Source organism: Anas platyrhynchos, chromosome 33, assembly GCF_047663525.1.
Source record: "Anas platyrhynchos isolate ZD024472 breed Pekin duck chromosome 33, IASCAAS_PekinDuck_T2T, whole genome shotgun sequence".
NCBI classification, from domain to species: Eukaryota; Metazoa; Chordata; class Aves; order Anseriformes; family Anatidae; genus Anas; species Anas platyrhynchos.
Genome location: NC_092618.1, coordinates 8,686,303 through 8,701,713, shown reverse-complemented (window position 1 = coordinate 8,701,713; position 15,411 = coordinate 8,686,303). Strand labels below are relative to the sequence as shown.

Below are 15,411 nucleotides of genomic sequence, written 5' to 3'. Positions count from 1 at the left end.
ATGGGGGGGGTCCCAGGTCCAATAGGGGGGTTCCCGGTCCCATTGGGGGGTCACAGACCCATGGGGGGGGGGGGTCACAGCACCATTGGGGTGGGGATCCTGATCCCATTGGGGGGGGTCCCCAAACCCATGGAGGGGTCCCAGACACATGGGGGGCTCCCAGTCCCATTGGGGGGGGCAGACACATTGAGGGGGGGAGCAGATACATGGGGGGGGTCCCAGTCCCACTGGGGGGGGTCCCAAACCCATAGAGGGGTCCCAGTCCCAAGTAGAGGGGTCCAGACTCATGAGGGGGGGGTCCCATTTGGGGTCCCAGTCCCTGTGACACCACAGCCCCCCCCCCACCCGACCCTATTAGGATGAAAGAACTCCCCCCCCCCCAGCTCATTTTATAGAAAACCTTTATTCTGTAAAAATTGGGGGGGAAGTGAGGGGGGGCTCACATGGACGGGGGGGGAGGGAGCGGGGGGCCGGGCACCCCCATGGGCACCCCCAGGAGCCCCCCCCCCACCTCACCCCACAGCGGGCGGGGGGGGGATGCCGGACGGTGCCCCCCAGTGTCTCTCCATCCCCCCCCCCCCCCAGCTCCGATATATACAGACAATAAATACAGGGCCCCCCCCCCGGGATGGGGAGGGGGGGGCTCAGGCCGGGGGGCGCGCGGGGATGCAGCGGGGGGGTCCCTGCGCCGGGACAGAGCCGGGGGGGCAGAGGCAGCGGAAGGAGCCGGGGGTGTTGAGGCAGCGCCCCCCCCGGCACAGGGCGGCCTCCGAGCACTCGTCGAGGTCTGCGGGGAAAAGGGGGGGGGTCAGGGGGGGTCGGGGAGGGGGATTAAGGGGGGTTGGGGGGGATTTGGGGTGGGATTGGGGTGGGATTGGGGGGTTTTGGGGGGATTGGGGGAGATTGGGGGGGGAATGGGGTGGGATTTGGGGTGGGATTGGGGGGGGGGGTTGGGGGGGATTGGGGTGGGATTGGGATTGGGGGGGATTGGGGTGGGATTGAGGGGGATTGGGATGGGATTGGGATGGGATTGGGGTGGGATTGGGGTGGGGTGGAATTGGGATTGTGTGGGTTTTGGGGTGGGATTGAGGGGGATGGGGATGGGATTGGGGTGGGATTTTGGTGGGGATTGGGATTGTGGGGGATTGGGATGGGATTGGGGTGGGATTGGGATTGGGGGGGATTTGAGGGGGGATTGGGGTGGGATTGGGGTTTGATTGGGATTGGGTAGGATTTGGGGTGGGATTGGGGTTGGGATTGGATTTGGGGTTAGACTGGGGTGGGGAGGGGTTGCGGATGGGATTGGGGTGAGATTTGGGATGGGATTGGGGTGGGATTAGGATGGGTTTGTGTTGGGATGGGAAGGGATTTGGGGTGGGGACTGAGATTGGTTGGGATTTGGGGCGGGATTGGGATTTAGTTGGGATTTGGGGTGGGATTGGGATTGGATTTGGGGTCGGACTGGGGTGGGAAGGGGTTGCAGATGGGATTGGGGGGGTGGGGATGGGATTGGGGTGGGATTGGGATTGGGGGTATGGAATGGGCATGGGATCGGGATTTGGGGTAGGATTGGGGTAGGATTGGGGTAGGATTTGGGGTTGGATTAGGGTGGGATTGGGGGTTGGATTAAAGTGGGATTGGGGATGGGATGGGGTGGGATTTGGTCTGGGACTGGGGTTTGGGATGGGATGGGATTGGGATGGGAACAGGCTGGGATTATGCCGGGATCAGGCCGGAATCAGGCCGGAATCAGGCCGGGATTAGGCCAGGATTAGGCTGGGATCAGGCCGGGATCAGGCCGGGATTAGGCCTGGATTATGCCAGATTAGGCCGGGACTAGGCCGGGATTATGAAGGAATTAGGACGGGATCAGGCCGGGATTATTCCGGGATCAGGCCGGGATTAGGCCGGATTAGGCCGGGATTATGCCGGGACTAGGCCGGATTAGGCCGGGATTAGGCCGGATTAGGCCGGATTAGGCTGGGATTAGGCCGGATTAGGCCGTATTATGCCGGGATTATGCCGGGACTAGGCCGGATTAGGCCGGATTAGGCCGGGACTAGGCCGGATTAGGCCGTATTATGCCGGGATTATGCCGGGACTAGGCCGGATTAGGCCGGATTAGGCCGGGATTATGCCGGAATCAGGCCGGGATTATGCCGGGACTAGGCCGGGACTAGGCCGGATTAGGCCGGATTAGGCCGGATTAGGCCGGGATTATGCCGGGACTAGGCCGGGACTAGGCCGGATTAGGCCGGATTAGGCCGGATTAGGCCGGGATTAGGCCGTGTCTCACCCACGCAGGCCACGCGTGCCGCGTCCAGCCGGTAGCCGGGGTCGCAGGCGCAGGTGAAGCCCTGGGGCACCCGCACGCAGTGCCCATGCTCGCAGCCGCTCAGCACCCCGCACAGCTCCGGCGGCAGCGCCTCGTCCCGGGGGTCTGCGGGGGGGGGTCCCCGTCAGCCCCCTCCCCATAAAAAAAACAAAATCCCCCCCCAAAACCCCTCAATCCCGCCCCCCCCCAAACTCACCATCCTCGCTGGCTCGCCCCGGCCGCTCGGCCACACCATGGGGCTGGAAGAGCCACGGGGGGGGGTCCTGGGGGGCGCTGGGGGGGCTGCGGGGCCGGGAGGAGCGGGGGGGGCCCCGGCGGGACCCCTCGAAATCCTCCAAGTCCTCGTAGCGGGGGGGGGGCGGCGTAAAGGGCGTCCCCGCGGGGGTCGTAGCCCCCCCCCAGCCCATAGGGGTCGTAGTCGGCGCGCAGCCCCGGGGGGGGCAGGCGGGGGCCCGGACCCCCAAAGGGGAGGGGGCCGTAGGGCAGCCCGTAGTGGGGGGGGTATTCGGGGCCGTATTCGTAGGGGGGGCCCAGCCCCGGGCCGGGGGGGCGCAGGACGTTGCAGAGGAACTCGAAGTCATCTGGGGGGGGGGGGGGGGGGAGAAAAAAAAATGGGGGGGGGGGCAGGTTGTGGGGTGGGGTCCTAAAAATTGGGGATGCTAAGGGGGGGGGGTGTAAAGAGGTGGGGGGGGCACTGTTATATGGGGGGTACCCAAGGGGTCTCCATTAGGGGGGGGGCGTTGTGGGGTGGTGGGAGGGGTTCCCATTATTGGGGGGGGCAAAGGGGTCCCTGTTATGGGGGGGGTCCAAGGGGTCCCAATCATGGGGGGGGTGTCTAAGGGGGACCCACTCTGGGGGGTGCCCATGGGGTCCCCATTATGGGGGTCTGGGGGGGTCCCTATTGCTGGGGTAGGAGGGGGGCAGGGTGGGGGTCCCCCTGTGTGGGGTCTTGGGGACATGGGGACATGGGGACATGGGTATAGGGGATGGGGGGTCGTGGGCATGGGAGGGGGCATGGGGACGTGGGCATGGGGGGGGGGACAGGGACATGGGGGGACATGGGGACACAGGGATGTGAGGCTATAGGGCCTTAGGGACATGGGGACATGGGGACGAGGGGACAAGGGGCCGTAGGGGACACGGGTGCATGGCAACATGAGGCTATGGGGCCACGTGGCTGTGGGGTCATAGGGACGTGGGGACATGGGGACACGGGGACATGGGGACACAGTGAGGTGGGGACATGGGGAGGTGATGTGGGATGTGGGGAGACAATGGGGGACACTGGGATGAAGGGATGTGGGACATGGGGACATGGGGACACGGGGATATGGTGACGTGGGACAGGGGGATGTGGGACAAGGGGGAGGCGACGTGGGACATGGGGACACAGGGACACGGGGATTTGGGGACATGGGGGATACAGCGCCATGGGGGTATGGGGACACAGGACGTGGGGACACGGTGACGTGGGACATCAGGATGTGGGACATGGGGACACGGGGACACGGGGATTTGGGGACATGGGGGATACAGCGCCATGGGGGTATGGGGACACAGGACGTGGGGACACGGTGACGTGGGACATCAGGATGTGGGACATGGGGACACGGGGGGGGCATCAGGGGACAGTGCCGGGACACGGGGATGGGGGGCCACGGGGACATAGGGCAGGGATATGGGGACACGTGGGGACAGGGCGACACGGGGGGGGTGACGGTGACACGGGGGGGGTGACAGGGGGTGGCCTCACCCATGGCGCGGGTGTCGTTGGTGACGCAGCGGCGCTGGGAGCCGTCCAGCACCAGGGGGGGGGCGCAGGAGCAGAAGTAGGAGCCCACCGTGTTGACGCAGCGGCCCCCGATGCACGGCTCCGCGTCCTCGTCCTGGCACTCGTCGTTATCTGGGGGGGGGGCGGTGGTGGTCGGCAAGGGGGTGGGGGGCACGGGGGGGGGGGCTGGAAGGGGGCTCGGGGGGCTGGAAGGGTGCTCGGGGGGCTGAGGGCAGGGTGCTTGGGGTGCGAGTAGGGTGCTCGGGGTGCAGACAGGGTGCAGGCAGGGTGCTGAGGGTGCAGGGAGGGTGCACTCAGGGCACAAGTTGGGTGCTCAGGGTGCAGGTATTGTGCAGGGAGGGTGCACTCAGAGCACAATTAGGGTGCTCAGGGTGCAGGTAGGGCACGCTCAGGGTGCTCAGGGTGCTGGCTGGGTGCTGGAAGGGTGTGGGCAGGGTGCTCAGGGTGTGAGCTGGGTGCAGGCAGGGTGCTCAGGGTGCAGTCAGGGTGCAAGTAGGGTGCTCAGGGTGCAGGTAGAGCGCACTCAGGGCACAAGTTGGGTGCTCAGGGTGCAAAGAGGGTGCTCAGGGTGCAGCCAGGGTGCACTCAGAGCACAATTAGGGTGCTCAGGGTGCAGGCAGGGTGCTGGCAGGGCACAAGTTGGGTGCTCAGGGTGCAAGTAGGGTGCACTCAGGGCATAAGTTGGGTGCTCAGGGTGCTGGCTGGGTGCTGGCAGGGTGCTCAGGGTGCAGGCAGGGTGCAAGTAGGGTGCTCAGGGTGCTGGCAGGGTGCTGGAAGGGTGTGGGCAGGGTGCTCTCAGGGTGTGAGCTGGGTGCAGGCAGGGTGCTCAGGGTGCTGGCAGGGTGCAAGTAGGGTGCTCAGGGTGCAGGTAGAGTGCACTCAGGGCATAAGTTGGGTGCTCAGGGTGCAGACAGGGCACGCTCAGGGTGCTCAGGATGCAAGTTGGGTGCTCAGGGTGCTGGCTGGGTGCAGGCAGGGTGCTCAGGGTGCAGGTAGGGTGCTGGCAGGGCACAAGTTGGGTGCTCAGGGTGCAAAGAGGGTGCTCAGGGTGCAGCCAGGGTGCTCTTAGGGTGCTTTCTGGGTACAGGTTGTGTGCTCAGGGTGCAGGTAGGGAGCTCAGCGTGCTGGCTGGGTGCTCAGGGTGCTCTCAGGGTGCAAGTAGGGTGCAGGCAGGGTGCAAGTAGGGCGCACTCAGGGCACAATTAGGGTGCTCAGGGTGCAGGTAGGGCGCACTCAGGGTGCAGTCAGGGCACAAGTCGGGTGCTCAGGGTGCTCAGGGTGCAGGCAGGGTGCACCCAGGGCACAATTAGGGTGCTGAGGTCAGGGTGCTGGGGGTGCTGGGGGTGCTGGGGGTGCTGGCAGGGTGCTCAGGGTGCTGAGGGCAGGGTGCTCAAGGTGCGAGTAGGGTGCTCGGGGTGCACAGGGTGCTCTTAGGGTGCAGTCAGGGTGCAAGTAGGGTGCTCTCAGGGTGCAGGCAGGGTGCTCAGGGTGCTCAGGATGCAAGTAGGGTGCTCAGGGTGCAGGCAGGGTGCACCCAGGGCACAAGTAGGGTGCTGGGGGTGCTGAGGTCAGGGTGCTGGGGGTGCTGGGGGGGTGCTGGGGGGGTGCTGGGGGTGCTGGGTGCTCACCCACGCACTGCAGGTGCTCCTGCTCGTAGTAGTAGCCGCTGGGGCAGTAGCAGCTGAAGCCGGGGGCGGCGTTGATGCAGACCCCCCCCCGGCACAGCTGCGGCGCGAACACCCGGCACTCGTCCACATCTGGGGGGTAAGGGGGTAAGGGGGGGGGCGACGTCAGGGGGAGGGTCCTCGGAATTGGGGGGGCACCCCCGAAACGGGGGAGCCCCTATATAGGAGGGGAACCCCAAAATAGGGGGGGGTATTGCCCCAAAATAGGCGGGATGCACCCAAAAGGGGAGGGGCGTAACCCCACAAATAGGGGGGGCATCCCCAAATTGAGGGGGCACCCTGAAAAATGGGGACATCCCCAAAATGGGAGGGGTGAGTCCCCCAAATGGGGGCCATTCCCAAATTAGGGGGGGTGAGTCCCCAAAATGGGGGGCATCCCATAAATGGGGGAGCCCCAAAACAGGGGTGGCATCCCCAAAATGGGGGGGCATCCCCAACATTGGGGAACCGCTAAATACAGGGGGGAGCCCCTGAGTAGGGGGGGGAGTCCCTAAACGGAGGGAGCCCCCAAATGGGGGGGGGCCCCATTGCTGTGCCCCCCCCGCGGCCGCACTGACCTGCTGCTGAGCCCTGGGGCCCCGTGGTCTGGCCGGTCCCGTGGGGGCAGAGGGCTCGGTGCTCGGCTTGGGGGGGGGGACAGAGGTGTCACCCCCCCTGCACCTTGGCACCATCCTGACCCCATCCCCAGCCCATCCCTGTCCCATCCACACCCCGATCCCAATCCCATCCCATCCCAGTCCTAATCCCTGGCAATACCCACCCCAATCCCAATCCCTTTACAATCCCATCCCCATCCCCATCCCAAATCCCATCACCACCCCAAACCCATCCCAATCCCTTCCCACCCCAATCCCAGTCCCATCCTCATCCCATCCCCATCCCATCCCCATTCCATCCCAGTCCCAATCCCAATCTATCTCAATCCCATCACCAACCCCATCCCAATTCCATCTCCACCCCCCAATCCTATCCCAATCCCATCCCAATCCTAATCCTATCTCCATCCCAATCCCATCCCATCCCAGTCCCAATTGCAACTCCAATCCCATCGCCATCCCATCCCATCCCAAATCGCATCCCATCCCACTCCACTCCAATCCCAATCCCATCCCATCCCATCCCAGTCCTATCCCCATCCCTTCCCATCCCAGTCCCAATCCCCATCCCCATCCCCATCCCCATCCCCATCCCCATCCCCATCCCCATCCCCATCCCCATCCCCATCCCCATCCCTATCCCCGTCCCCATCCCCAATCCCAATCCCCATCCCCAATCCCACTCCCACCCCAATCCCTTCCCACCCCACGCCATCCCCAATCCCCTCCCCCCCCCATAGCGTCCCCATGTCCCCACCGGTTCCAGGCGTGGGGCACGGCCTCGGGGGGGGGCAGCGGACCCCCCAGGCGCCCCCCACGCTGCAGCAGCACTGCTGCCGGCTGACGTTGGGCGCCAGCACCCCGCAGGCGGGGCTGAAGCACGCCGCCAAGCCCGGGGGGGCTTCCACGGCTCCGGGGGGGGCCGGAGGAGTGGGGTCGCTGGGGGGGGTCCCCCGCACGTCCCCGTCACCGGATCGAACTCGTGCCCCCCGTCGGGGCAGAGGCAGAGGAAGGAGCCGTCCACGTTCTCGCAGCGCGCCGCCCCGCACACCCCCGGCAGCGTCGCGCACTCGTCCACGTCTGGGGGGAAACACGAAGGGGGGGGGCTCAGTGTCACTCTGGGTGTCCCCCCCCTGCTGTCCCCGCTGTCCCCGTACCCTGGCAGTGGTGGCCGTGCCGGGCGGCCTCGTAGCCCTGGTGGCAGGCGCACTGGAAGGAGCCGGGGAGGTTGTGGCAGGCGGCGTGGGGGCCGCAGCGGGACCCCCCCTCGGCGCACTCGTCCTCGTCTGCAAGCGGGGAGGTGACGTTTTTTTGGGGGGAGGGGGCGGTGGGGACATTGGGGGGGGAGCGTGGAGCCGTCCCCCAAAAGCTCAGCCCCATGGGGGGGTCCCACTGTCCCCCGATGGTCCCTGCTCTCCGTCTCCATCCTGACCCCATGGAGAAGCCCCCCTGCACCTCGACCCCATTGGCTTGTCCCCAGTGGCCCCATTGGCTTGTCCCAATGTCCCCCATCGTTTTGTCCCCATTATCTCCCGTGGTGTTGTCCCTGATGTCCCCTGCTGCCCATCCCCATCCTGACCCCATAGAGAAGTCCCCCTGCACCTCGACCCCATTGGCTTGTCCCCAGCATCCCCGTTGTTTTTTCCATGTCCCCATAGCTTTGTCCCTATTGTGCCCCATTGGCTTGTCCCTGATGTCCCCCATGCCATGGCCCCTCAGGGTCCCCTCAGCCTCTCCGTACCCCCATCCCCATCCCCGTGCCCCAGTCCCTGTCCCCATGGCCCCATCCCCGTCCCCATGGCCCCATCCCCGTCCCCATGGCCCTGTCCCCATCCCCATGGCCCCATCCCCATCCCCATGGCCCCATCCCCGTTCCCATGGCCCCATCCCCATCCCCATGGCCCCATCCCCATCCCCATGGCCTCATCCCGTCCCCATGGCCCCATCCCCATCCCCATGGCCCCGTCCCCATCCCCATGGCTTCATCCCCGTCCCCATGGCCCCATCCCCATCCCCATGGCCCTGTCCCCGTCCCTATGGCCCCGTACCCTCACACCCCCCGCCGTCCCGGGGCCGGTAGCCGGGCTGGCAGGGGGGCACGCAGCGGTAGGATCCGGGCAGGTTCTCGCAGCGCTCGGCCCCACACAACTCGGCCCCATGCTCCTGGCACTCGTCCACATCTGCGGGGACACCGGGGGGACCCCAAGCATGGGGGGGGGACAAGGTGGGGTGGGGGATGATGGGGACCACGGCCCCGGGCAGGATGAGCCCCGTGCGCATCACAGCCCTGTGTGCGGGTTCCCATCCCTGTCCCAGTCCCCATCCTCGTCCCGTTCTGGTCCCTGGACCTGTCTCCATTCCCATCCCATCCCCAACCCCATCCCAATCTCACCCTAATCCCATCCCAATCCCACCCCCTATTTTCATCCATTATTGGTCTCCATCTCCATCCCCATCCCAATCCTGTTCCAATCCCACCCCCATCCCCATTCCAAACCCATTCCATCCCCATCCCAGTCCCAGTCCCAGTCCCAGTCCCAGTCCCAGTCTCAGTCCCAGTCTCAGTCCCAGTCGCAGTCGCAGTCCCAGTCCCAGTCCCAGTCCCAGTCTCAGTCCCAGTCCCAGTCCCAGTCCCAGTCCCAGTCCCTATTTTCATCCATTATTAGTCTCCATTTCCATCCCCACCCCAATCCCATCCCCATCCCATCCCATCCCATCCCAACCCATCCCATCCCCACCCCAATCCCCTCCCATCCCCCTCCCATCCCCATCCCAATCTCACCCCAATCCCATCCCCTCCCATCCCCACCCCAATCCCCTCCCATCCCCTCCCATCCCCATCCCCATCCCAGTCCCAGTCCCAGTCCCAGTCCCAGTCCCAGTCCCAGTCCCAGTCCCAGTCCCTATTTTCATCCATTATTAGTCTCCATTTCCATCCCCACCCCAATCCCAATCCCATCCCCATCCCATCCCCATCCCATCCCCATCCCAATCCCACCCCAATCCCATCCCCTCCCATCCCCATCCCATCCCCATCCCATCCCCACCCCAATCCCACCCCAATCCCACCCCCTCCCATCCCCATCCTAGTCCCAGTCCCTAAACCCATCCACTATCGGTCTCTATCTCCATCCCCACCCCAATCCCAACCCCAACCCCAATCCCAATCCCCATCCCCATCCCATCCCCACCCCAATCTCCTCCCATCCCCATCCCCATCCCATCCCAATCCCATCCCAATCCCATCCCAATCCCCTCCCATCCCCACCCCAATCCCCTCCCATCCCCCTCCCAATCCCACCCCAATCCCATCCCCTCCCATCCCCATCCTAGTCCCAGTCCCTAAACCCATCCACTATTGGTCTCTATCTCCATCCCCAACCCCAACCCCAACCCCAACCCCAACCCCAACCCCAATCCCAATCCCAATCCCAATCCCAATCCCAATCCCAACCCCAACCCCAACCCCAACCCCAATCCCAATCCCAATCCCAATCCCAATCCCAACCCCAACCCCAACCCCAACCCCAACCCCAATCCCAATCCCAATCCCAATCCCAATCCCCGCTCACCCTCACACCCCCCGCCGTCCCGGGGCCGGTAGCCGTGCTGGCAGGCGGGCACGCAGCGGTAGGATCCGGGCAAGTTCTCGCAGCGCTCAGCCCCACACAACTCGGCCCCGTGCTCCTGGCACTCGTCCACATCTGCGGGGACAGGGCCACCCTCGCCGCCAGCCCCAGGGTGGGGGGCACCCAAAATCCCCCCCCCCCCAACCCCCCAGCCCCTCACCGTGGCACTGGGCCCGCTCGGCGTCGGTGCGGAAGCCGGCGGGGCAGTGGCACTCGAAGGCGCCGTCGGTGTTGGCGCAGCGGCCGCCCCGGCACACGTCCCCGCGCTGGCACTCGTCCACGTCTGGGGGGGGACACGGGGTGAGGACGGGGGGGACATGGGCACGGGGTGGACGTGGGTACAGGGGGGGGACACGGGGGCAGGGGGGATACGGGGAAAGAGGGGGACACAAGGGGCTGGTGGCACCCCGTGGTACCCGGATGCGTGGGTGGGTGGTGGAGGGGTGGGGTGGGATGGGATGGGACTGGGGTGGGATTGGGATTGGGATGGAAATGGGGATGGGGTGGAAAAGGGATGGGATGGGATTGGGGTGGGATTGGGATTGGGGTGGAAAAAGGGTAGGATGGGGATGGGATTGGGGTGGGATGGGGATGGGATTGGGATGGGGATGGGGACTGGGGTGGGAATGGGGATGGGATGGAGACAGAGATGGGATGGGGGTTGGGATTGGGGTGGGATGGGATGGGGACAGGGAGAGACATTGGGATGGGATAGGATGGGGATGGGATTGGGATGGGGATAGGATTGGGATTGGATGGGGACATGGATAGGCACGGGGATGGGACTGAGTAGATTAACTGGGACTAAAAAACCGCAACTGGAATAGAAACCACAATGAGAATGGGGACTGCAATGGGACCGGGATGGGTATGGGGACGGGGACAGGGACAGGGACAGGGACAGGGACCGGGACCATGCCGGGCTCTGACCAACGCATGCGGTGCCCTCGGGGGTGCTGGCATAGCCCTGGGCGCAGAGGCAGCTGTAGGAGCCCTCGGTGTTGAGGCACTCGCCGTGGGGGAAGCAGAAGTCGCCCTCCAGGCACTCGTTGACATCTGTGGGCAGATGGGGGCCGTGGGGGGGCCGTCGGGTGTGGGGGGGACACGGCACCATCCCCACGCCGCCCCCACCACTCACCCGCGCATGGCGCGCCGCCGGCACCCACCCGGTATCCGCGCCGGCACTGGCAGTGGAAGGAGCCCTCGGTGTTACTGCAGCGGCCGTGGGGACCGCAGGGCGAGCCCGTGGCGCACTCGTCCACGTCTAGGGGGTGGCACAATTAAGGGTTGGCCCCCCCCTCGGGGGGACAGGGGGGACGTGGGGGGACGCGGGTACCTGCGCAGCGCCCATGGTGCAGCTCGAAGCCGTCGCGGCACGGCCGGCACTGGAAGGAGCCCGGCGTGTTGGCGCACTCCTGGCCGGGGCAGGCCAGGTGGTTCTCGCACTCGTCGATGTCTGCGCGGCACGGAGAGGGGGCGGCGGTGGTGGCACCGCGGGGAGGGCGTGGGTGGTGGCACCACGGACGGGGACACCACGCATGGGGACACCACAGATGGGGACACCACGTATTGGGAGGTTATGGATGGGTTCACCATGGATGGGGACTCCATGGATGGGGACACCACGCATGGGGACACCACGCATGGGGACACCACGTATTGGGAGGTTATGGATGGGTTCACCATGGATGTTTAACCCCGTGGCTGGCAACACTATGGCATGGTGACCCCATGGCTGCTGACCCAATGGATGGTGACCCCATGAACGATGACCCCATGGGTGTTGAACACGCAGATGGTGTCCCCATACCCTTGGTGTCCCCATACCCTTGGTGTCCCCACACCCCGGTGTCCCCACACCCAGTGTCCCCACAGCCCGGTGTCCCCACACCCCCGTGTCCCCGCTCACCCTGGCACTGTCCCGTGGGCGTGCTGGCCTGGTAGCCGGCCGGGCAGACGCAGCGGTAGCCACCGGGCAAGTTCTCGCAGCGGCTCTGGGCGCAGGGCGAGGGGCTCTGGGCGCATTCATCCACATCTACGGGGACACGGCCACCTCAGCCCCATCCCCGTTGTCCCCATTGTCCCCCTCTGTCCCCCCCCCGTCCCTGCTGACCTTGGCAGTCGGTGCCGCCGGGGCCGGGCCGGTAGCCGGGGCCGCAGACGCAGCGGAAGCTCCCCACCGTGTTCTCGCAGCGGCCGGGGGCGCAGGGCCGGGGGCTGCGCCGGCACTCGTCCACGTCTGGGCAGGCGGGGGGACGGACGGCAATGGGGACAGACGGACGGACAGGAGCGGGGACGGATGGAGAGGTGGGTGGGAGGGAAGGGGGAGAGGGGAGTGGGGAGGTGGGTGCGCGGGGAAATGGGGGCACGGGGAGGTGGGGGCATGGAGAGATGGGTGGGTGCGTGGGGAAACGGGTGCATGGGGAAATGGGGGCAGGGGGAAATTGGGGCTTGGAGAGGTGGGTGCACGGGGAGGTGGGTGCACAAGGAAGTGGATAGATGGGGAAATGGGTGCACGGAGAAATGGGTGGGTACATGAGGAGGTGGGCGCATGGGGAAATGGGTGCAGAAGGAAATGGGTGCGTGAGGAAATGGGTGCATGAGGAAATGGGTGGCTGCACGGGGAAATAGGTGCACGGGGAAACGGGTGAGTGCATGGGGAGGTGGGTGCATGGGGAAACAGGTGCACAGGGAGGTGGGTGCACAGGGAAATGGGCGCACGGGGAAATGAGTGCAGGGGGAGGTGGGTGCATGGGGACATGGGTGCCCAGGGAGGGGCCGGGCGCCGCTCACCGATGCAGTGGGTGCCCTGGGTGCTGAGCCAGAAGCCGGGGTGGCACAGGCAGGTGTAGCCGCCCTGGCGCGGGACGCAGCGCCCGGGGCCGCAGATCCGCGGGTTCCGCTCGCACACGCTGCCGGCGGCTGCAAGCGGGCACACGTGAGTAACACATGTGTGTGCAAACGGGCAGGCGTGCAGCTGTGCACACCTGTGCAAACATGCACGCATGCACACTGTGCACGTGTGTGCAATCAAGCATGCATGCAACTGTGGACATGTGTGCAAATAGGCATACAGGACACATGCACACGTGTAGGCGTGTGTAAGTAGGCATTGTGCACACGTGTGTAAGCAGGCATGCATGTAGCCGTGCACACGTGTGCAAATAGTCATGCATGCAAACCGTGCACACGTGCACAATATATTTAGCTGTGCATGCATGAGATGCACACGTGCTACTGCAGCTGCATGCAGCTGGGCAAGCCTGCAATGGTGTGCACACATGTAACACGCACGTGTGTAACTGTGCACGCCTATAACTGTGCACAAATGAGACTGAATAAATGCAAATTGCACACGTAACTGCTTGCACATGTAACTGAGCACACGTGCACATGCAACTGCACACATGCAGCCATGCAAGCATGCAACCATGCACAAGTGCACAGCCACATGCACACACGTGTGACCTTGCACGCCTGTGCTGAGATGTGTATGTGCAACGGCGCAGAGCGTAACCACACGTGCAAAAAATAAAATAAAATGCACGCACACAGCTGCACACAGTGCAACCCTGCGCACATCTGCAACCATGCATGCGTGCAACGGTGCACACACGTGTGCAGCCGTGCACAAGTGCCCCAGCCCTACCTGGTGCCGGACCCTCCGGGCCGGGTGGCGTGGGGAGGGGTCCCAGCAGCCCCAGGGTGGGTCGAGGCACGATGACAACCTCGGGGGCTGGTGGTGGCACCTCGGGGATGCGCGGTGGCACCTCGGGGACGCGTTGTGGCACCTCGGGGACGTCTGGTGGCACCTCGGGGACACGTTGTGGCGCCTCAGGGACCCGCTGTGGAACCTTGGGGACATGTGGCACCTCAGGGACATGCGGTGGTGCCTCAGGGACACGTGGTGGCACATCAGGGACATGTGGTGACACCTCGGGGACACGTGGTGGTACCTCGGGGATGCGTTGTGGCACCTCGGGGACACGTGGTGGCACATCGGGGACCCGTGGTGGCACCTCGGGGACACGCGGTGGCACGTGTGGGACGCGTGGTGGCACCTCAGGGACGCGTTGTGGCACCTTGGGGACCCGCGGTGGCACCTCGGGGACAGGCGGTGACCTGCTGGGGGGCGGCCGACCGGGGCGCCAGCGAGCTGTGGGGCAGAGCAATGGGGTGAGGGGGGGTCCTGGCAGCCGGGGGGGGTGGGGGGGGACAAAGCGGGGGGGACAAGGGGCTCACGGGCGGCGGTCCCAGCTGGGGAGGGGACACGGGGACGCCCCAGGGGGACACGGGGCAGGTCCTGGCCCAGGTAGCGGGTGTTGTAGTGCAGGTCGGAGGCCGAGTAGTGGTAGCCGGGGCCGGCGGGGCAGATCTCCTTGAACCCCTCTGCAATTGAAGGGGGGGGAGGGGGTGTCAAAATGGACCCCCCCCCAAAAAAAATTACCCCCCTCCCCCAAAAAAAACCCCCCTCCAAAGGGTGAGCCCGTGGCTTTGGGTGCAAATCCCATGAAACGGAGGCTCCCCAAAGGGTTTTTGTTTTTTTTGGGGGGGGTCCGCCCTAAAGGGTTTTTTTTGGGGGGATCCCAAGGGGTTGGGGGGGTCCCGGGGGGGCTCACCGGAGCCGAAGGGGGGGCAGCGCTGGCACGCCGGCCCCCAGGCCTTGCCCACGCGGCTGCAGCAGCAGATCTGGCGGGTGATGTTGCGCAGGGTGGGCAGCGCGCAGCGCCCCTCCCGCAGCACCCGGTAACATGGCCCCCGCGCCTCCGAGATCACCTGGTGGGCTGGGGGGGGGGGGGGGCGGGGGGGTGGTACCGGTCACCCTAATCCCAATCCCAATCCCAATCCCAGTCCTAGTCCTGGTCCTAACCCCAATCCCAATCCCAACCCCAATTCCAATCCCAACCCCAATTCCAATCCCAATCCCAGTCCTAGTCCTGGTCCTAACCCCAATCCCAATCCCAACCCCAATTCCAATCCCAACCCCAAAACCCCAATCCCAATCCCAATCCCAATCCCAATCCCAATCCCAGTCCTAGTCCTGGTCCTAACCCCAATCCCATTTCATCCTGTTCCCATCCCAATCCCACCTCATCCTACTCCATCCCCATCCCACCCCAATCCTTTCCCCTTCCTCTTCCCTTCCCTATCCCCTCCCAATCCCAATCCCAATCCCAATCCCAATCCCAATCCCTATTCCATTTCAGACCACCCCCATCCCCATCCCATCCCCATCCCCTCCCAATCCCAACTCCAACTCCAATCCCAACCCCTACTCCCTCCTCACCCCATCCCCATCCACATCCCAACCACAATCCCAATCCCAACCCTAATCCCAATTCCAACCCCAATCCCAATCCCTACCACAATTCCA

General features: G+C 65.2%; 1 protein-coding gene and 1 long non-coding RNA gene across 2 annotated transcripts; both read right to left on the bottom strand.

Moving 5' to 3' along the window:
- Window positions 1-2,527: 2,527 nt before the first annotated feature.
- On the bottom strand, window positions 2,528-14,037 carry LOC140000209 (latent-transforming growth factor beta-binding protein 4-like). Its single transcript, XM_072030008.1, has 16 exons — window positions 14,026-14,037; window positions 13,687-13,930; window positions 12,831-12,959; window positions 12,151-12,276; window positions 11,947-12,072; window positions 11,374-11,493; window positions 11,176-11,301; window positions 10,968-11,093; window positions 10,198-10,320; window positions 9,981-10,112; window positions 7,566-7,800; window positions 7,166-7,488; window positions 6,370-6,435; window positions 5,756-5,884; window positions 4,089-4,238; window positions 2,528-2,916 (listed from the first exon to the last, which is right to left on the bottom strand). Exons 1-16 carry the CDS (start codon window positions 14,035-14,037, stop codon window positions 2,528-2,530), a joined length of 2,556 nt encoding a protein of 851 aa, XP_071886109.1.
- A 19-nt stretch (window positions 14,038-14,056) lies between these two features.
- On the bottom strand, window positions 14,057-14,815 carry LOC140000369 (uncharacterized). The gene is made up of 3 exons (XR_011805512.1): window positions 14,657-14,815; window positions 14,280-14,426; window positions 14,057-14,193 (listed from the first exon to the last, which is right to left on the bottom strand). It is a non-coding gene; the product is annotated as an uncharacterized lncRNA (long non-coding RNA).
- Between the last annotated feature and the right edge of the window lie 596 nt (window positions 14,816-15,411).

Bases quoted from the DNA above. Each gene is read 5' to 3' on its own strand.
- LOC140000209 (XM_072030008.1), bottom strand. The intron at 12,960-13,686 runs GTAGGGCTGGGG...GCCCGCTTGCAG, and splicing joins CCCGGAGGGTCCGGCACCAG to CCGCCGGCAGCGTGTGCGAG. The intron at 4,239-5,755 runs GTGAGCACCCAG...CCCCCCCCCCAG, and splicing joins GGAGCACCTGCAGTGCGTGG to ATAACGACGAGTGCCAGGAC.